At 41.6% G+C, this 23,153-nt stretch overlaps 1 protein-coding gene across 2 annotated transcripts in view; it reads right to left on the reverse strand.

Annotated features, from left to right (window-relative positions):
- The window catches only part of Marchf11 (membrane associated ring-CH-type finger 11), a 104,293-nt gene extending 89,093 nt beyond the window's left edge, over positions 1-15,200 (reverse strand). Inside the window, exons 1-2 of one of the 2 annotated variants that reach the window (XM_006981754.4) lie at positions 14,210-15,200; positions 12,930-13,085 (exon numbers count right to left, since the gene is read on the reverse strand). In XM_006981754.4, the coding sequence (XP_006981816.1) occupies positions 12,930-13,085; positions 14,210-14,722 (669 nt within the window). In that variant the 5' untranslated portion in view covers positions 14,723-15,200. The remainder of the gene's footprint in view (positions 1-12,929; positions 13,086-14,209) is intronic. The other variant, XM_016000306.3, reaches the window with a different exon arrangement.
- Between the last annotated feature and the right edge of the window lie 7,953 nt (positions 15,201-23,153).

Genomic DNA, 23,153 nt, shown 5'->3' on the forward strand with positions numbered 1-23,153 from the left:
AGGTTCCTGCTTCATGTTTCATGCAGGCCATGAGATGCCGCAGCATTCGAGCTTGAGTGCAGCATGGCAGATTCCCACTGCAGTAGACAGTAGTGTCTCCAAGCCTCACAGCACAATGTGTGGCAGATTTAGCTTTTGCTAGTACAGGGGGAAAAAGGGTTTTGGGGCTACATGCTGCTGGATGGAGGCATAGACCCACTGCCTCCCAGAGTCTGGCAGTGAGCACGGTTTCCCCAGAGCAGGTGGTAAATGTAATTCCACCATGTTAGAAAGCTGAGGTGGGTGGAGCCAGCAGCCAAAGCTGCTATTTTAGTCCTAGTATTGCTGCGGTTTAAAACAATAGACTCACAATAAAACAAATGCAGATGAAATAATCCCTAAACAGTTTATAATGTGCGTAAAAATATGTGTAGGCTTGGGAGAGAAAGGAAAAGAAATATAGGTAGTTATATAATGAAAAAGAAAGTTTAAAAAATAAAGTCTTTAAAGAGAAAGTAAAGGTAATATAAAAAATAAGCCACATAAAGATGGAAATCACATGCAGAGTCTGGATTATGTTGTCTTCGGGATTTTTAACTGCAGAGAGAGATTTGATTATAAAAGCTGCTGAGTTAAATCAATATGTATATTTTAAAGATATCTTCATTTCAAAATTTATGTCTAAGGATGTGTTGCTTTGGAAAAAAGGTTCTGATTTTGTTTCCACAGAAGATCAGAACCTATGGATTGCTTCCAGGCTAATATGGTTTGATTAAGGAAGACCCCCTGAGATGCCCAGATGATCCAATATCCAAAAACAGCTTCAAGGCAACTGGCTCAGAAAATATAGCATCACAGACTATTCCAGTCAGGACTTGACCATAATTCTTAATTTTCTCGGGATCCCCTTTAGATTGCCAGCACCCTCAACCAGCAGGAAGTAGTATGAGAAGCTAAGCCCAAATTCCCAAAATATTGTTTATAAATATTTATTTTTATCTAAAGCAGGTTGATTATAAATGCAATCTCTTTCTAAAGAAGAAAAAGGGATAGTATAGATAGGATAGAATAAAAGGGTAGATTAATAAATCTACTTTTTAAGAGCAACTTGTTTAAAAATGTTTTTACATTGCCATGGATTTTAGTTTATTGATTCAAAATTAGAGTTAATTTTGTTATACTACATATATATTTCTACTCTCATTTAAGGTATTATGTGTATGTAACTCATTTAAATTGTCCATTACAATTAAGAAATACAGATCAATAATTAGTCTTCTATGATAGTCAAACTTACAGTCATGTTAAGTTTTCTATGTATATGTAGATATAATTCAATTAGGTAGGTTATCTTCAAACACTTCAAAAACATACAGAATATGGCATCTAAAATGTTTTTAAAACTTAGACTTTCTGGACAGTGAGACATGTCTGCTCCTGGCAGCACTGATTCACTTCAAAGAGAAAGATGGACTTCGAAGACACTCCATATGGAGTTTATCTTCTTCTTGGCACAAAATGGCTTGCTGGACAAAGAACTGTTCTTGCCTGGACTGCTTGACAAAATGTTGTATTGACTGGACATGCAGGACCCATAGGAAGGTGACAACTGAACTTTGCAAGGTGAGATGGTCCTTCAGGTTCCTGTTTCACAGAAAAAACTGTCAGACATTCTATAGGACACCAAGAAAGAAATGACTGAGAGACTAGGCCTGTGGGCTGAAGATGGATGCTCCAACATTGCAGAGAAACTTTAGATGACTGTCCAGGCAGGCAGCTATCTCTGTAATTCCAGATTTTTGGAAGTTGCTTACAATGCTCTTCCTATTTACTTAAGTAATATTATATCCTTCTGAGGTCATTGATGTAGTGGAAGACTAGATAGTTATTATAGTTTTCCTTAGTCATGACAAAAGATAAATTAGATATGAAACTTTAGACTCACAAATAGAGGATAGATGATAAAATATTTTTTTAATTTTGCCAAATACAAATAGACTAGATCTTGTAGCTGTAATTCTTGCTTGATAACTGTTCCATTATATGTAATTTTACTATGCTAAACTTAAGACCTTCCTTTTGAATAGAAAGAAAAGGGGAAATGATGGGGATGTCATTCTGTATGCTGTGAATATGTGTTGCTCTGATTGGTTGATAAATAAAGCTGTTTGGCCAATGGTGAGGCAGAATAAGGTTAGGGGGGACATTTTAACTAGAGAAGGAGGAATGAGACAGACAGAGAGAAGAGAAGCTGCTAGCTGCCACCAAGAGAAGCAAGGTACCAGGTACCTTGTAAAGGTACCAGTGAGCCACAAGCCATGTGGCAAACTATAGATTTATAGAAATGGGTTAATTTAAGATATATGAGCTAACTAACAAGAAGTTTGCCATGGCTGTCATTTAAAAATAATATAACCCTCTGCATGTTCATTTGGGTCTGAGCAGCTGCGGAATCGCAGGGCCAGGGAAGCCGGGCAGGACCAGGAAAACTTCTAGCTACATAATACTTCTCAGGCACGCCCACAGGATTGTCTCCTAGTTGATTCACAATCTCATCAAGTTGACACTATTAATCTTCACAATCCATTCCCAAACTATCTCCACGCTCTGTCACGTTAATAATCTGCATCACTCATGGTGACTTGATGGTGGAATTTCCATATAGGCAACTCGAGAGATAGATGGTATTTTTCTCCTTGCAGATTCCAAGAATGGAACTTAATCATATCTCAAACAAGGGGGCATGATTATTTTATAAGTCTTTTTCTGTAATGGACATTAGCCTCATCAGTAGCAGGTCAGAGGAGGAGATTTATAGAAGAAAAGGGTAGTCATCACTTTTCCTTACAAATCACTCAGAAATGTTTCAGAATCTATGTGTTTTGTACTCCACAGCCAGAAGACCACATAGCCCAAAGCTACTCAACAAATTTCAGACACATTCCTTGCAATCTTGTTAGCTAGCCGAGCATTTTCTGTGTTGGGTTTTGTTTTTACTTCTTTAAACTACTCACGTTGTCTATATCTAACATGAAACCCACAGGAGCGACGGCACTATTTCCAAATGACTGCCATGAAAGAAAGAACAGTGATATAGCAGGAAGCTTGAAGAAGCTCTGGGTCTGAGGCTGGCCATTATTGGCCTTGGGGAGCACTATACAGACAAAGGCCACCATCTCTCTTGCTTGTGCCCGCTCGCCAAGGGATTAGAAGATTTGCTGGAAATTTCCCACCTATTCTCCCCATGTAAAAATGATAGAAAGATGATGCGCAGAAAGTCAAGGAAGAGATGGGCCAGTAATAAAACAAATACTGGGGGGAAAAAAGAGACCCTGTCCTCTTTTCTAGTCAAACAACAAGATTTCACACACTTTATTAAAAAAAAAAACTAATAGGCCATTAAAATGCATATTCATGTAAAAATCTGCAAATGTAACACAAAGAAGTTTAACACAGTAGCTTTGAAATGTTCTTCACAATAATATAAAGTCCCCTGATACTTGTGGAAGATGCTACCCTTTTCTAGATTCTTTTCAACAAACCACATTGAGCTTGTGTAAGTACCTTGAAATAGTTCCCTATTCATCTGAACTATTTTGTAGCTCAGTGTCATGATGGTTATTGAGGAGGAAGACACCATTTGGCACAACTGCGAGGCCATATATAGCAAAAGAGTACCCAGAGACCTCCTGGAATAAGAGCTAGACAGTTGAGGAGCCCATCCCAAATTAAGCTCTTGGCCACTTGCATATAATCAGCAGGCTAAAAGGAGAAGCAAGACAAAAGGCACATTAAGGAAAGAGCCTCCATTATTCTGATTGGAATATATTGTCCATGTGTCACCAGTCAAAATGAACTAACTTGAGATAAAAATAGAAACAGAGAAGGAGATTCGATGTGAGTTTGCACAGCATGGCAAACTGAAGGGATGGATGGAATGAGAAATGTCTCTTTAATAAGCCCCTACTTGCCTTTGCCTGTACTCAGTGCTTCTAGGTTTTCTTCACATCCTCCCACACAACAGTTTGCAGTCCACCTTTACTGATATCAGACTTCATTTGCATAAATCACATGAAACAGCTGTTGAATTATGAGTTACGCTCACAGGGGACAAGCTGTCAAATATCCAAGGATACAGAAAGTACAAACCACAATACAGTTGTTCTCAGCAGAGTCCTCTGAGCTGGCCATGCATTTCCTTGTAATTGTAGTGATTATCTGCTCATCAGGCCACTCTCTGCCATTCTGAATGGTCCGATGCACTCCCAGTTTGTCCTCCGAGTCATCCTCTATACTCTCAAAAGGTCCAAGAATAGAAGGAGGCTTAGTTTCCTTTGTTCTGATCCCTTTAGTCACAGCACAGCAAAGCCACACACATGGTAAAAGCAGGAAATGAGCAAGGAGGAAACAGTCTGCCCATTGCTATATTCCCCTTTGCTGAAGTAGTGTACCCAGCACTCAAAAATCAGCTTTGAACTTACGTTGCAATGATACAAACCACAAATTTAAAAATAAATGTAGCCTTGTTTTTCTATCAGGTGGCAGATTTCATAGTAAAAATGTATATCCAGTAGACTTTCTTAGCAGGTCATCTACAGCCATGAGCACATAGTGAAATTCCCAACAACTTATTCAAATTCCCTGAGCAAATGGTATGGGAAACCCTTCAACCAGTAACAATCTCAAGAAAGCAAGTGTGTCACACATAGCAATTCCATTTTCACTGAATCTTTTTTCATGACATTTTATGTTTTTTTAAAGAGTGGATACATCTCACTGGAAGCTGTTTTTGATCTTTTGTTTTTCTAAATCTGGGTTTTAAAAAATGGATCTCTTTATTGCTTTTGAGGCTTTTTGTTGCATTCTAAAAAACTGAAAACATTTGTCCAGGCATATTCTGAATCTCACTGCTAGAAGATTTAAGAAGACAGATGGGAAACAAACAGCCAGCAAACAGAAAAACAACCCGTACTCAGGTGATGAAAGCAATTTTAATTCCTTAAGACAAAGTCTCACTGCAGAAGTAATGGAACAGCTATAATTCTAGAGCTTTGCTAAAATGCTCACTTATGTATTCACACACTCACTCATTCATTCCTATCACCATTATTCACCGAATGCTCACAAAGTGGCCAAAAAGATATTTAATCTCAAGCAATATCTGTGCTTTATTCTGTGATTTGTTCTAAAATTTATTTCACTCAAGACTATACATGCCCCATTAGAAATCCAGGTCTAAAAACCCTAAGCAAATTAGAGGATTTCAATATCAGGACATTCAGAAGGAACTATGGACACCTGGTGAGTGGCAGATGCTGGAAGGATCTGTGTCTGGATGGGCCCACTAGCACTCTCCAGATGTGTGCCAGGACTCACTGAGATGAGAGGATGACTTTCTCCAAGGATACTGAGGGCTTCTATGGCCCTGTCTTCCATTTCTGGGGATACTGAAACCTTATCTCTGTGGTCTAAAACAACTAAGAAACTATTTGGAAGGAATAATGGGTTGAATATTTAGCAATAGTCAATATTTAATACTTTTATGAAGCTGAAATGTCAACATCTTCTAAATGATGTAAACTCATTATGATTTTTCTTAAAGTTGCAAACATTAAAACTAAAAACATGTTGCCCATGTGATTCTCTAAGAGACACCCAAGTCTGCCTTTCATTGTTGGAACTACTGCCGACCACAATGGAGCAGACCCAGCTCTGTAACTGTTTTTTGTATATGCTGCAATTTTTACATTTTCAAATGAGAGGAGGGGAAAACTCAAAGGAGTACCATTCCTTGAAACATTATGATTAACTGAAATTAAAGCCCCAGTGTTGCTAAGTGAAACTCCCCTGGAATACAATCATTTCTACTCATCTATGTGGAATCTGCAGCTGCTTTCCAAGCTAGGGTGGTAGCCATGATGCTCCTAGGAGTTTAATTAACTCTCTATTCTGGCCCTCTGATTTAAATAACCAGGTATCAAGTGAAGACATGTTGGAGCTATGTTTGTAGTCCTCTAATCAAATATTCTATGCTACCCGAACTTGCTTTGAGGGACAGATCCACCCACATTTATACTGTAGGTCCTTTCTAGAAGAGGCAGCTAAGTGAACAGCACAGACAGCAAAAGAGTAGAAAAAGTATCAAAAGAAAGGGAAGATACACTTTAAAACATCTATAAAATATGGAAAAGCAGATGTATGTGAATGAGAAATTTCTGGAAGGTATCATCTACATAATCTACTTTGTTTCCTAGTCTCTCATGTACAGGTTTTTTAAAGCACCAGAACACATGAAGTCCCAAATGCTCCCTCCTACCTTGCCTCCCATTTTTCCTGTCTCAGAACCATCTGGCTTTGGGGCAATTGGAGAATCAACAGTACACGGTGCTCTACAGTAAACGTGACAGCTATAGTAGTACACAAAGCTCATCTACATATTTCATTCAGCAGAGAATCATCAATCTTGTCTACTGAATGAAATACAGATTCACATGTCTTGAGAATTAGCAAACAAATGAAACCAAACCAATTTCTAAGGTAAAGAAAGTGTCTTGTGAGGTGTTCCCTGTTTATCTTGGCATTTTTAGTTGCCTACAACTTATGCCAGCAGATACTTCTGAAATATATGTCTGAAAACTGTCTTTTGACATTGGGATGATCATGAAAAACTTTGCCTCCGCCCCTCATCTGCTACTGAACCCATGAAAATGTCAACAGGAGCAACAGATAGATTAAAAAGTCAAAGTGAGACAAGGTTGTACACATGTGGACATGTTGACATCATTATGAGCAAGCACTAGGGATGTTTCCCAAGAAGAGCATGCCAGGCTGATGGGTTTCATACTCTAACATTTTCTTAATGAATTTTCAAAATCTCAGTTAATTTTAATGATAATTCATTCCTTTAGTACATTATACTACCTATGAGGTTCAGTGTAGGTGAAAGTATCTCCCTCATACCCCATTTAAGAAAGTAATGAATTGTCTCACAAATGGGTCTAGAAGCTGGACTTTAAAACAATGGCCAAGATAAATACTACCAATTTGTACCTATTTTGGTGGGCTGCCATATTTTAGTAATAAGGATTTAAAACTGAAAAATAATTCCATGTCCTTGAACTTTTGTGAGCAACTTTCAGATTATTCCTGTTGCTCTGAGAACTGTGGCCCGAAGTGCATTATGAGGGTTTAAAGAAAAAGCACCAAGGAAGGTGAGCAAAAATGATCAGGGTGCTATTGCCTTATAGAGTAGTTGGCCTGCACACAAGCCTCAGTCCTTCCCCAAGTAGACAACATTCATCTTTTCCTCTGTTCCAGTATTGGCAGAGGGGTAAGGAAATTGTGGCGGATGGGTGTCTATTTCCCTGTTGATCTGCTGTTTTGTGATGCTCTGCCAAACCACCCTGTGTCAATACCCTCCAACAACCTCTAAGGCTCCCTAACCTCCCACTGACTGGCCACATGCAATTCACCTGATGTTGGCCATTCCAAATTACAAATTAACAATGGCGCTCTGACTTTGAATAAACCTATCCTGTGAAATAACTACATTTAAAAGTCTCCCAATTTTCAGATTTCTAAATACAAGAAGACTCAAGATGGATGTAAAGTAGACTCATGGGGAGGGACATTTGAACTGTAAGTATGCTTGCAACACTGAGATCAGTATATTTCAGTGCTTTAAAAAATATTGACTTATTAATAATTTATAATAATGGGTTCAGTTAGAAACAAGTAAAAACCTAGGTGAAGAACAACAATGTTGGAAAAATAAAACAGAATATAGAATTCACACTCACCTGGTTACAGAGCAATCTGAATGCCTATGAATTATGATGTGTATATACAAAAGAAGACAATTTAGTCTTACACAAAGCAAAAGTAAAAAAAAAAGAAGAAGAACCTCTGTCACTTGCCACAATATGGGTGAAGCTTAAGGATTTCATGTTAAGTGGAATAAGTCTGGAATTGGGTCATAAATACCATATGACTTCACTTGTGTGTGGAATGCACAAAATATTGATTTTTTTGCCAGTAGAATGGCAATTATCAAAAGATGAGATGGGGTTGGAGTATGGGAAAGAGAAAACCATGGTCACTGTGTATAAAATTGCAGCTAGATGCAGGGAGCAAATTCTGGTTCCCCATGTTGTTAACAACAATGTTGTCTATATTTCAAAAGAGCTAAAATACCATGTTTTAGATAATCTGACCACAAAAAAAATGTTAAATATCTGATGTGGTGAATACATCAATTAGTCATATTTCTACATATTCTACATATTTCTACATATATGTAGTCATATTTCTACATATTCTACAATGTATCCATGCACTGAAACATCTCTTTGAACCCTGTAAGCTTATGCAATTATTATTAATTAGTTAAAAATAAAACTTGAAGAGTTATAACGAAGGAGGGCAGTAACAATTTAGTGACAATAGAGGGGTAACAAGAAACACCTCTTATCAGAGGGGACCTAAACCCCTATCTCTTAGCAGGTTGAACAACTAACAATGATGACAGACAAGGAGAAAGTACAGCCATTCTAAGCATGCCATGTATGTTTATGAAGTTAATGTGCAAAATAACATATAGAATAGGTTTCACCATGATCTCCCTTTGAAAGATAAGTCATTTCTAGAGAAATGGCTCAGAGGGAAAAGGCACCTGCTACCAAGCCTGGTGACCCACGTTTGATCTTCAAAATTCACATGGCAGAAGAAGAGAACAAACTGCCATAAGTGGTCTGTCTTCAGAATAGCATGGCATATATGCACATGAATGTGTACACACACACACACACACACACACACACACACACACACACACACACACACCACAAATGCATACACATACTAAGCAAATAAAGGTAAAGACTATGAAATATAAGTTAAATCACATGTACATAATATTATTGTTAGGACTTCTTATGTATGTATCTTTTTCTATCTGGAGGCACTGCAGTCTGAGTTTTACTTCAAGGTTAAAGTGTCCCACCCAGCACATTACCTGGTAAATGTTTTTCCCTCAAAGAGTCATATCATCAACAGCATTCATAAGCTACAACATGGCTTCATCAGTTTATAATGTCACCAACATCTTGAAGTAAATGTGATCTTATATGCTCATGCATCTCAATTCTCAAACTTAATTATGTGATTCAAAACAGAATTAGCTTTAACTCTTAAAATACCATTAATGTATCATCTTGGATGTATTAATAAATAAATTCTGTAAGTAGGGAGGAAGGTAAATGCATTTTAATCACCTCAAATGTCTTAATTCACTCCTACTGCTAATGATGCAGCAATTAAGGTGTAAATGTGTCTGCTCGATTTCTCCTAGATTCTACCACTGAGCATAACTAAAATGTAAGTCAAGCAAGTGGGAGAATTTGAATCTTGATGAGAAAAAAAAAAGTGAGTGAAACTAAAGTGTTAGCACTCTGTGGCATGTTTTGAGCACACATGCCTGTGTTCTGGCCATCACTGTCCCAGTCCCCCCAATGAAAAAATACAAACATGATGACATGACATGACGGTAACAAACACTCCTGAAAAGTGCATGATCAAACACATCAAACACCAAGGGGCAAGTCAAGCTTCCATGCCCTGATAGCCTCCTTCAGCTCAGAGCCCCCAGGAGGGAAGTTATAATGATGCCTACTGGTCCACATGGACCTGATAAAGATCAAATCGAGAGATCAGGATGGGAAGGCTAGTCACGCTAGACATTTTTTTTCTGCAGAGACGGTCTCTCTTTAAAAAAGGTCTGACTCCAGAAGTAGAGTCAGTGTGCCCTTCCTTTGAATCAGAGCCAGACTAAATTTGCTTTAGATGGAGAACGCAGCAGATGTGAAAGCAAGTCACTTCCAAGGTTGAGCCTTAATAGATTTGTAATGCTGACTTATATCCTCCTGAGACCCAGACACCACAGTGCTGGGAGCACAGGATGTGGGAAAGAACTGGGGTACCAGTGAGTATCTCCAGAATGAACCCCAGTCAACAGCCAGTACCAAGAACAAGTCAAAGGGGCAAGCCATCCAGGATGCTCTGACAAGGCCAAACCTCTGGATTATAGTTCCAGGTAATTTCATGTGTGGAACAAAGCTCCCTAGCTGACCTCAGTCAACACACAGACTCTAGTGAGATAAGTTATAGTGGCTGTTTAATCACTAAGAATTTAGGAAGTATGTTATACAACAAAAGACTTCCTAATCCTTCTTAGAGATCTGAGTTAACACCAGCTCCCACTTGCCTCAAGTCTCACTCATGAAAGACCCTGAAGTATCAAGCAGGCTATCAGAACTTTCCAGAGAAGAGAAGAACTTCTAACACAGTGGTAAAGACCACAGACCCTGAAGTCAGGTTGACTGAGTTAGAATGCTGATATACCCCTAGGAGAGACTGGATGTGTTCCAGTTTTGCATTGCATAATGTAGAGATAACATATCACTCAGATTACTAATATGTTACAAAGACTAAATATCAGTCTAAATATTGTGTGTGTAAGGCATTCTGAACAGTGGCTTCCACAGACTAACTGCTCAGTAAATACTCCTGCTCAATATTATTGTTTATTCTCTGTTCTGTTCTAGTCCAGTGAACTGCTTGCTCATAGCTATGAGATGACCCCATGCTTAGGAAACAGAGAGACAGGCATGGAAATGAAGAGCCATGCACATGCCTCCTGTTTGGTTCTGCCCAGGGGGAGGTGACTTTATATCAGGCCATAGGACCACAGAAGTAATGACTGATAACTCCCATGGTCCTCACATTAAGAGTCAGAGTGAATGCTCAGGTTGTGGATCATCCATAATGAAAATATCAAGCTGGGAACCAAACTCTTCATCTGGGCATTAAAAATCCATTGTTTGGGGCTTCATGACCAACTCCAGTTAGGTAAGGGTAGCAAGCTCGGACTTGGAATACAGCCCAGTGGTAGAATAATTGCTTCATATGTATGAGGGACCTAGTTCAATTCCTAGCACCTTAAAAAATGAGGTCCAAGCTTTATATGTATTGAGTGTAGTCTTACAAAATTCTTTCATCTATACATGATGCAACAACATACTAGCAGAGCATTCATATGAACCTCTTTCTAAACATTACTTTGCATCTCAGTGTCATAATAAGATAATGTCACAGATGATATATATCTAAATGTATTTATGTGTGTATGTATATATTCCTGATATATATATACATATATATATACCTATATATAGAGATATATAGATATAGATATATTAACACAACTAATCTTAAATACAATAGTAATGTTGGGTTAACTTGTGGGATTTTGATTTTTTGAGGGGAATGTGTTTGGGGAATTGCTTTTGTTAAAATAATTATGGTATTTTTAATGAAGCAAAATACATGAATTCCTTTTTTTAGAATTATAATGACTATAAATAGTATTATTTGCCCTAGACTTTTACCTCTGTTCAGTGTTCATAAAGAGCCTATTTCTATTTACTGCAAAATTAAAGTTCAAAAGGAATGAACATATAGTAGCTCTCAATTAAATTTTTGAAATTTCTAGCATTACGCTGCAGGTCTACTCATCTTCTCACTAGGCTCACTACTGGAGACAAGACTCTTGTCTCTTACCTCTCATGTATTCTACTCATCATAGACACAATAATGTCAACCATGCCATAACCTTTGGACACGACAGCATAAGTAGATCGATTAACTCACACACAGTCAGAAGTTCTGGAAAAGGTGTCAGGTCTGTGCCTGACTGCAATGTGGCCATGCTTCTCATTAGATTAGCTTCCCCTTTTCAAGTAACTTGTAAGCTTGAGGTGGAGAAATTCCCTTTTTCATTTCGTGATTGCTAATCATAACTTAAATGCAACTCTCAGAGATGCAAATTAACTACAATAATAAATAGGGTACCAATTAAATACTAAGAAATCTAAATTATTAAATAATAATGATAAATACATTATTTAGTAATAAAATAATAATTCACATTCTAGGTTTCTTCAGAAACACTACAGTGCCATGCATGTTATATAGCTCAATGTAAGTTGGATCTGATAATTTAGATACAAACAAGGGCCAATGGTTCCATCATGTTGCCCTCTCCACTTTCCCATTGCCTCTTTCATGTCTGGTGAATGGCTCATTGCTGAGTTTACTGCCAGGTCTCTGCTCCACGTTTCCCCACTTTGCTCTAAAGCACCATTCTTAATATTCTGAATTTTAGACTCCATCAACCTGTTCAAAGAACTTGAGTCATTTCCACCAAGAAAAATAAGGGGATGGGGAGAAAGAAGCCTATTGGGGGAGGGGGGGTATTTGCCTCCCTATGATATTGCGTCACTGTGTGATTTTACACAAAAGTTTGAAACTGTATAATTTCAGCAGCATTACTGAGAGCAGCTGCAGGGAACATGGCTGCATCCACTTTGTAACTGAATGTCACCAAGAATTAATATGGACGGAATTGAACTCATATGGAACAGAAGCTTAAGGAGAAAGAATACTCAAAAGTTGAGCTGACTGGTTCAACTGGAAGTTTCTGCACTAGTAAGTAGACACTTCTTTTGCATCTATTTTCCATAAAATGAGCTCAGTAGAGTTTAAATAAATGTAAAAATGTTTGCTAAATATACTGTATAGCATCTCTAATTAACAAAACAGATTAAGTAGATTCTGTGACACTTTACCAACTTAGTCTTTAAGAAATGGAACTGGCTATCATTTGATCAGTAAATAACAAATTATCAAGGAAATCATTTAGTTAACATGTCCTTTGAATATCTCAGATAAAATGCCATGGCTTTCTCTAAGCACAGTCTACAGATTCTAAATTGTGGGCTCACTTGCATTAAATGTGCCTAAGTAGCATTAAGGGGATCGCTTAGGCAAAAGCGAAAGTCAAGTGTACCCGTGTTAACAAAATTATTCCTGGAAGGGGTAAGCGTCGTGTCTACCTGGCAAGGCTGCTTCATCTTAATGGCCGTGACATGGTACCGATAGCAGCACAGCTCACAGGTCCAGGAGCCTCTCTCACTGATCCACTTTAGCAGACACAGCTGATGGGTGTACCGAACAGACCCGTCACATCGGCAGGGATTTAACAACTCACCCTGAAAAGAAAACGGCTCACTGTGAATAGTCCTGTTTCTGCCTCCACTTACAAACCCTAAGCTCTCCTTCTTCCCCTTCTAAACGATTTCCCCAGAAAGATACAAGCATCAAGCTCTATCCCAGAAAACCAAATTAAATTTTTATATGTCTGATGGGAATGATACTAAAGTCTTAAAAAAAAAACAACTATTTCCAAGATAGTGCTTAGAGTTATGACATAAATGTTCCTCTGACATGCAAAATGTCTGCAAGACATAGCCCCCAATACCCTTGGGAGAAAACTCTACTATTAAATCTCTTTAATAACTTTTAAGTGGATGGTCAGATGCATTTCCTCTGCAGTTATTCTTAATCATTGCTGAAGAAGAAATGCATGGCGGAAAGCAACTCATAGTAGCATTATGCTTTTACTTTTTCTAAATGCAGCATCATAAATATTGACTCGGGGCACTATGTTTCTGAAAGCCTGCATGTTCTTATGCAACTTCCTTACTTTTAAAGACATTAAACCCAGTGTTTTCACACACTTTGGAAGGGCGATGCATTATCTTTTCCCCCCTGCATGATGCTTCTCATGAAAGTTTTCATGTGCCTCTAATGGTGCTTGCAGTTTTTGAAATGTGTTTCTAACAAAACAGCAAGCACATCAATTGGCTAAAATAGCCTTTCTTTTTTAATGTACTTCCTTTTGCAGAACTGTAGTGCCTTTTACATTAATAATTTGCAATAAGGAAATACATCCTTTTAGTATTGTAGCACGACTCTCCCCCCCCCCATACCCCCTATTTGTAGTCTGAGACCACGCTTTCTGGACACATTAATAGAAAATAGACTTCACCTTTGCATCCTATAGATTTGATTCTACTTATAAACTAAAATGCTTTGAGTAATTCACAAGAAACGCTTGATGGTGTTACCATTATAGCACCTGAGGCACAACCGATTGCAAAATCAGGTAGAGGGGAAAAGTGTCGGTTAAATTTACTTCTTCATCTGCCACCAGGACACTTTATCTGCCTTCCCAGAAAGCAGACTGGAGTGGAAAGCAGTGCAGCGAGGCGTGCGCTGTCCACGGTGCTGAAAAGGCTCACCGCCTGCAGACCTGGGGTCCCTCTGGCCTTACCTGCTCGGCGCCCTGGAAGCAGATCTTGCAAATAGGCTGATGGTGCTGGTGCTGATGCCCCGAGCGCTGGTCGCCGCTGCTGCTGCTGCGGCTGCTGCACACGGAGCGTGTCTCGGGCTGATCTCCCGTGCTCCGCCGCTCGCCCTCCCCGCACGCACCGGCCTCGGGCTCCCCCGGGCCGCCTTTCTCCGCCGCTGCCTCGGGGACCGCCACCTCAGGAAGGCGCCTCGGACCTTCGCAAGAGTCGCCGGCCGCTGACACCTCCTGGTCGCGGGGCAACAGAGACGGCGGCAGCGGCTCATCCGCACCCTTGCGTCTTGGGGCCACCTCTACCGGCGGCTCGCCCGACCCCGCGGTGCGCTCCGGAGGAGCGGGCAGAGGCGGCCGGTAGCGTGGGGAGGTGGGGACCAGGGCCGGCTCTCCCGGCGGCGGGGGCGGAGGCGGCGGGGGCAGGGGAGGCTCGGCTTCGCGGCTGTCCACCCGGCTACACCGATTGCTGCCCTCGTTGCTCATGGTGGAACCGCCGCCGCCCTCCTGCCCGCCCGGTGGCGGGCCGGGCGCGGACTGCAGCCAGAGAGAGCACTAGGGGAGGCTGGAGAGGGAGGAGGGAGGAGGGCTGGAAGGGGCACCCGGGCACCAGGACTGGGAGGGCGGGACCGGGAGGGGACGCGGAGGACCGGCGCGGCGGCGGCAGAAGCGGCTGTTCGGCTGAGCCGCCGGCTCGGCTCTGATGGAGGCGGCGCAGAGTTCGGCTGCGCGTGCCAGGCGCGCGGAAGGAGGGAGGAGGGAGGGAGGGAGCGCGGAGATGCGCAGGGAGGCTGGGAGGGAGCAGGCGTGGGACTGGGCGGGGAGGAGGGGGAGGGGGGGACGAGTCGTGCGTGAGAGGGAGGTGTGGGTGCAGAAGAGGACCCGACTGGAACTGGGGGATCCCTGGGCCGCTTCCACCAACCCCGCCCCGGGCCGCTCACGTCGGTTCCGGGGCGGATTGCCCCTCTCAGAAGCGCGCGGCACTGCGGCTCCCGTGAGCTAGGAAAAGGGGGAGGGGTCGGAAGCTGCTGATCCAAAAACCGTTACTGGGTGGGTCTGAAGTGGGGTGGGGGGCAGATTCCGTGGCACTGGCCGGGTGGGGGCGCGATGGGCCAAGGGGAGACCCGCGTGGGAAGTTGGGATGAGGGAGAGGTAGGCATCCTTGTGGTGCAAGAACCCATTGAACAGAGGCGCGCGGAAAAGGGCTCCTGGGGACTGATGCTGTAACTGCTTTTTACTCTACTGTTGTTTGGGGGAGCCCAGTCCTTTCCCCTTCAGGGGACTCTGCATCCCTTGCCTTCAAACAGAAACCTCGAGAACCTTTGTCATCCCACTGTTTTTCCCCCCTCCTTGAAGTCTGCAGTTCCCCTGTCCCTCTCTCCTGCAGTATGCATCCTGGGTTTGTAAATTTTTCAGATGCCTCAGAGGGTGGAGGGTCACATCCTGTGGCCATGCCCCGCTGTGTGGCTTGTGTGGCTTGTGGATCTCCATCCTTGTAGCAATGTCGCTGGCTCCTTCCCGGGAGAAGGGGCTACAACCTTGAACGTCTATTTGACTCAGTCCGGTTTCTCTCTCAAACTCCTTCTGAGGCCCGCCCGGTTCCTTTTTGAAGGGGACTCCCCCCCCCAACCCCCGCGCGCCCGCGTCCTGCTTTCAGACAGGGTACTGGACAGAAATCTGCGCTCCTGCACTCTGGCGGTGTGTTCCAAATCCGGCAGTCTGAATTCTTAAGGCAGTGGATTTATACCCTGAAAGGTGTCTATGCAAATCAATTGTGACTTTTCACTGATGTAGCACTTTAATGACTTGGACACAGCAACTGGCCCTGGAAACGTCGGTTTTTGCCTAACTCCATAGCTGAAGACCCAAGATTAGATAGGCAAGCTACCGCTTCGCTCAAGGTCACCAGCCTATTAAAGGACTTTTGAGATAATGACTGACTTTCAGCTTTCCTGGCTCCGGCACGGGGGTGGGGGTGGGGGGCTGCATTCTCTCCCAATCCTTTCTTTATCCTCTTAAAATAGGTCTATAGTATGTGGTTTGTTTGGTCTCTCTAACTCCAGTTAACAGATTTTGAAATGTTGAGACAAAATACCAGCTTAAGTAAGTTTTTCAATTACACATTTGGTGGTATGGAGTCTATTTGCCTTTCACAAAAAAGAAAGAAAGAGAAAGAAAGAAAGAAAGAAAGAAAGAAAGAAAGAAAGAAGGAAGGAAGGAAGGAAGGAAGGAAGGAAGGAAGGAAGGAAGGAAGGAAGGAAGGAAGGAAGGAAGGAAGGAAGGAAAGAAAGAAAGAAAGAAAGAAAGAAAGAAAGAAAGAAAGAAAGAAAGAAAGAAAGAAAGAAAGAAAGAAAGAAAGAAAAAGACAAGACCCAAATCTTTTGAAATATATCAGTGTGATTTGGATGAAGTTGCAAAAAAAAAAAAAAAAAAAAAAAAAAGTCAAGAATGCTTTGTCACAAATGGCCTCGGATGAGACAGCTTCCAGGAATGTCCTCTCACACTTAGTTCCCTCAGACCAGTTTATTTTTGGTAGCAGAGTGGCAGGCAACAAACACAGTTTTAAAATAATCCTTGCAGGCCCTAAGAACTTACCACATTGAAGAAATGGGATTGTAGATCGGTATTGTTTGGGTCTTCACCTGTCAAAGTTACACTGTGCACATTTATATATTACCCCACTCCTAAGATTTTCATAACTATTAATATACTCAGAAGCCTAGATCATAAATTCTTAAAGGGATACAAAATTTATATTTAATGCCAAGTAATTCAATGTATTGCTAATAAATCTCTATGAGATATTACAAAATATGTTATTAAAGGACAAAATGGAGGCAGAGATTGTGTGGATAGTTAAGAAGGTAAGCAGCATCTAGGTGTGTCCTTTCAGTTGCTTGTTTCTGGAAAAAAAAATCCATTTCCTTAATATGATTGTTAACCACATAAAAACTGAAGGAAACATTGTTTCCCAGCTTCGTTGAAATCAGAGGTAAATCCCCTTTCCCCCGATCTCCAGTCTTGTTAGGGATCTTCCTTTACCTACTGAGTCTTCAAGAAGCAGTAGAAACTGTGACTTTGGACCTCTGCTGTAGAAGTGTGGAGTCATGGGAGACATGGAAAGAGGAACTGCCAACACCCAAGAGGAAGAGAGGAAGGAGGCACCCAAAGAAGAGCTGAGGAAGGTCTCCACAGCTCCCACAGCCGCCAGAAACTGATGTGTATGAACCTAGTTTTTTTTAAAAATCAAGTTTTGTCAAATGCAAGTAAATGTTGAAATGTATATGGAACCATTCTTAACTTATATAAATAAGGAGAAAGCTAAAAGTAACAGAGAAGATTAAACAAATCCATCATTATGCTCCCCACATACATCCTTCACTATGTGGGCTGTTTCACTATGAAGCACGGACCCTTCAGACACCACTAGCTGAATCTAAGAATGGTGGGAAAATGAGAAAGAGCCAGGCAAGTGTCAGATGCTCTTCTGTAGCATTAATGTACATCCCTAAGAGTCTGTTCTGCAGCTTCCCTAGTGTGCACACCCTGGAATTAGATGCTGAGATCCCTTCAAGGGAAGAGGGTTGGACAGCAGTTAATGCAGGCTATGGCAGGTGGGAGTGATTTTAGATTTATCCTGAATCTGGACTAGGCATGGTGGCCTTGATATGCCCTTCAAACAAATAAAAATAGCCTGGAGAGCTCTTTAGAATTGCTCCTTTAAATCTTTTAAGTGTAGCTCTTACAGATATTCCAAAATTGTTCCTTTGGCGCTTTGAGGATACATTAATACCTCCATGGAGATTGAATACACATAGTTGTCTTCACACACCCAAGAGAGGAAACTAAGAATCCAGCCTATACTTAATCCTGAAATCATTTCCCTAGCCTTACGCTGTACTTGACAGTGGGGCGCTACACACACCGTACCCAGCACTCACCTGTGCGGAGTATATCTTCGTAAGGCACCAGAACAGTGTCTGTGGCCTCCTGTCAGCACGGGTGCATGTGCAGAGAGGTCCACAACATACAGCTTCCCTTGGCCCCACTTAACCCTAGCTTCACATACCAGCTGTATCATCCAAAGCCATGTCCCCCTAAGCGGGTCCAGTCCGAAAGCAGGCAACACCCCTAAGCCTCTGTTCCTCTCTGTTATGCTAGTGGCCAGTTGCTCGCTCACTGTGTCGTTCAAACCAAAAATTTTTGACGCCATCTTTGCATTTCCTTTTTCACCTTAGTGTATGAAGTTAAAAAGTCCTTCAAACGCACTTTCAAAATATATACCAAATTGTACGACTTCTTTTCACTGCAGTGCCCGCCGTCCAAGTTCAGACCACCATCCTGGTGCACCTGGCCCATCAGCATGGTTCCTGACTGCCCCTGTGCTTCCCGCCATGGAACCATCCCCTGCAACAGCCAGGTGATCTGGTTCAAGTGCGAATTCAACCCATCAGCTCCCTGCTCAGCATCACTGATGCTTCCCGTCATACTTGGTGTACTATCAAAAATCTTAGCACACCCCTACCTCTACCTCTGAAGACATCTGCATACCCTACCCAGAATTCACTTGTTATTTCCAAGGATCTCTTTCTTCTCTATTCCTGTCTTTACTGGCAACGGTCGAGAGAAAGCCCGAACTGACCTACTCTGGTGATAGGATGGCCAAACACCCTAATTGTCGTGCTAGAACTCTCATCCAATGACTGATGGAAGTGGATGCAGAGACCAACAGCCAGGCCCCAGGTGGAGCTCCAGGAGTCCAATCGGCGAGAAAGAGGAGGGATTGTATGAATGAGAATTGTTGAGTCCATGATTGGAAAAAGCACAGGGACAAATAGCCAAACTAGTAGAAACACATGAACTATGAACCAATAGCTGAGGAGCCCCCAACTGGACCAGGTCCTCTGGATAAGTGAGACAGTTGATTAGCTTGATCTGTTTGGGAGGCACCCAGGCAATGGGACCGGGACCTGTCCTCAGTGCATGAGCTGGCTGTTTGGAACCTGGAGCCTATGCAGGGACACTTTGCTCAGCCTGGGTGAAGGGAGGAGGGGACTGGACCTGCCTCCACTGAATCTACCAGGCTGAGCTGAATCCCCAGGGGAGTCCTTGCCCTGGAAGAGATGGTAATGGGGAGTCGGCTGGGGGGATGGGGGCGTGGGAGGAGGGAGGAGAGGGGAATCTGTGGCTGATATCTAAAATTAAATTAAATTATAAAATAAAAAAAGACTCAGTCCCATTATCTCACTTCACTCACCCCCTCCATCTGAAACAAGATCTTCCAGTCTCATTGTAAGTCTGACATTAGCCAAGTTCCCTGGTTCATCCCACCACCTAACATCTGCTCATTCATCCCACCACCCAACATCTACTCTAATATTCATATTGTGCATTTTTTCTTGTTTGTTTTCTCATGTAGCATCTTTGATTTAGTCTTTCCCTATAGGAAACTCTCCTCCTCAGGGTTCTATTGCCAATGCCTAGAACAGAACAGTGCACAGCAAATATTTACAAAATTAAAAAAAAAAACAAATAGTCTATCAGGAAGGAAATTATTCACCAGCTTCTGTGTTTAAGGCACTGCAAGGCTGGTTAAGCTGAAATTCTCAGGTGGGAATGCAATCATCAGTAGAAATATACTGCTTCCATAGGATGCAAACTATTCTTCTCCACTTCTTAACTGGGTTAATAAAAATTATCTCATGTTCTTAGTCATATGTAGTTACTCTCTACTTAGTCCTTTGTTTCCAGGGGTAAGTGAAATCAAAATCTTAGATGATTTTACCATGTTGAACAAAGACACGCACATGACCAATTTTAAAATTCATGCCACTGGACTTAGGGAGTCAGCGTGAAGGAGAAAGGAGAAACAATGGGTAATCTGACTAATCTTGTTACAGACCTGCTGTGTCCTCAGGTTTTACATGATTTGACATTTTAGCATTTGTCAAGAGAGCGTATTCTTCCTTCCCATCTTTCTAATATTGGTTACCACATCTCCCCATGGTTTTCTATCCCTGGTAATGTTTCCACTCTTAAAGGCTTCCAAATCTAAGACAGCCAGGTCCCCTCTACCTTTACCATGCTCACTGTCCTCACCAACTTAATAACTTTGACTACAGTCCTCCAAGTCCCTGGTCTCATCTCTTCACTGGTCCTCACCAACTTAATAAATAACTTGGACTACAGTCCTCTAAGTCCCCGGTCTCATCTGTAAAGGCTCTGGGATACCTAAACTCTGCAAACAAACAAATGTCAACCAAACTTCCTGATTGCCACCAAAACTACCCCCTCTTCAGCCTCTCCCCAAATGTTCTGAGACCTTGAATACAAGAAACTGGTCTCTTAAAGAACGTGTATGGTTTGTAAAAGATCATATTGCATGAAAATAGTAAGGAATCCTTGTGTTCTCCCTGTCTTGAACCTTGAAAACACAAAAGAGTTCTTCACATCAGAGATGTGAATGCCCAAAGTGCCTAATTAAAACACTGTGGATGTCTGCATGCACAGGGCATCCAGAACCAACCTGCCATCTGGAATATAGTAAAATCGATGTCACTTGACAGGGCAGCCAGAACTCTAATAAAGCCATCTCTGATTCTGCTCAGCCGAAAATTATCTTGTTTTCTACCAAACTCCTACATTAAATGTGATTTTATGCTACATCGTGAGTGCTCTGCCTTGCGTTATGGCATTAGGTATGTTTTTATTTGGGCCTTTCCCATTGTTCTACATATTAATCTATTTGAGTCTATCTGTGCACATATAACCCTTCTCTCTAAGGGCTATAATTACTATGATGCTCAGTAAGCATGAATTAAACATTAAATTAACATAAACTTTAATTCAAAATAACTTATTTTTAAGTTATTAATACACTTTTAAACAAGTAACAACTTAAAAAGAGATATGTCCCCACCATGCTTGCGTAGAGAGCAGGAGTCAGCTATAAAACTTGCTAATGCGCCGGGCAGTGGTGGCGCACGCCTTTAATCCCAGCACTCGGGAGGCAGAGCCAGGCGGATCTCTGTGAGTTCGAGGCCAGCCTGGGCTACCAAGTGAGCTCCAGGAAAGGCGCAAAGCTACTCAGAGAAACCCTGTCTCGAAAAACCAAAAAAAAAAAAAAAAAAACTTGCTAATGCAGACAACCACTTCATAACTAGCTTTGGCAAAGACTCTGTCCCTAGGAATCATTCAAGAGCGACAGTGTGTCCAGGGGAATTGCCAAGCTTCCTTCCTCTTTCACCTGTCTTTACCCTCCTTTCTCCAAATTGCTAATCACACTACCTGGACGTCAGACCTTGTGGAGAAGAGTGGAAAGCTGAAGCAAGAAGCAACATTAGTTTTTCTGGCTTTCGCATTGATGTGAATCTGTCTGCCCCAGTGCCTACTTCTTTCATGAGGCCTCTACCCTAGAGGCCCTCTTCAACAAAGAAGAGAACCAGCTCCAAGTTTACACTAGACCACTAACCCCAACAGCCTCCCTCTGCACCATTCCTCAGACCTTACTCATTCCAAAGGTGAGTTCATTCCCAAGACCTTAATCATTCCAAAGGTGAGTTACGATGTCCCCAAATTATCATGCACTGATGACCAGCCAGTGAAGATCCCATCAATAAAAATGCAGAATTATACCAACTTCTCAAAAGGAGGGAAGTATTCTTCCCAAAGGAACAACTGCTTGACCAATAAAAAAGCTCCAATTATGCCTACTTCTTGGATGTAATCTGTAGCTTGTACCAACTATGGTATTTGCCACCTACTGCTATCCAACTGAATTCCCACACCCCCACACCTAGCCCTCTCCTTCGCTAAGGCTACAGCATGAAACTGAACTTCTAGATGTACTTGTTATCATGATACAAAAGCAAGCATTATAAAAACTTTACTTATACAATGAATGCCTAAATGCTAAATGTAGAAAGGCTTGAGTAAATAGGCATAAATTAATCATGTATAAACATAACATTTAGGGGTCAACAAGATAACAGGAGGTAAAGGTGTCTTTTTCCAGGCCCAGTGACCAGAATATGATACCCAGGATCCACAAAGAAGGAGAGAGTGACTCCCACATGTTGTCCCCTAGCCTACACACACACACCCCCCCCACACACACACATTCACACAAATAAAAATTAAAATGTAAAATAATATGTGATACTGTCATGGGTCCAACTGTTAATATATATTAGAGATTGATTGTTAAAAAATATCATTTATACAATCAGCAATTAGCAAATCAAATCTGCTGGACTGTGCCCTTTGACTGATATTTTAATACCAGTAGAAAAACTGAAAATATGGGAACAAAAGATGAAATACATTGCATAGGTTAAGAATTGTAAGATTAAAAGTGTTATGAAAGTCTAGAAATACAAATAGTTCTGTATGGAAAAGGGGATTCATTGTAGTAAAGCTTCTCAGAGTAGATCATTTGAGCTGGGTTTAAATGACAGACAAGAATATGTTAGAGGTAGTCCAGTTTAATCAAATCAAGGGGCTAGAGAAACTCATGCATAGGGAGCTCAGTGAGCAGGGGGAAATGCAAAGGCCAAAAGGAATTGTGAAGCAGGCACAAGAGAGTGAATAGCATTGGAATGAAAGTGTGACAAGTGAGACAAGCAAGGACTTCCTGCTCAAAGCCATCCCGGCAAGGTTTGACCATTTACCTACCAAGAAATCAAACGCAACCTAGAGCTGAGAGTCAGGAAATGAGCAAACTGCCCCCTAATATATCACCTAAGCCCATGCCCTGGACAGTCTCCCAGATTTATTTATTAATGTCTCCACTTCTTCAGGTGACATAACATGATCTTTTTCTTAAAATCTTAAATAGAATCCTACTAAATATGCTTCCTACTAAATAGAATTCTACTAAATATGCCCAATTTCCCTGCCCACAGCAGACTGCAAACAA

Source organism: Peromyscus maniculatus, chromosome 15 (genome assembly GCF_049852395.1).
Source record: "Peromyscus maniculatus bairdii isolate BWxNUB_F1_BW_parent chromosome 15, HU_Pman_BW_mat_3.1, whole genome shotgun sequence".
Classification (NCBI taxonomy): domain Eukaryota; kingdom Metazoa; phylum Chordata; class Mammalia; order Rodentia; family Cricetidae; genus Peromyscus; species Peromyscus maniculatus.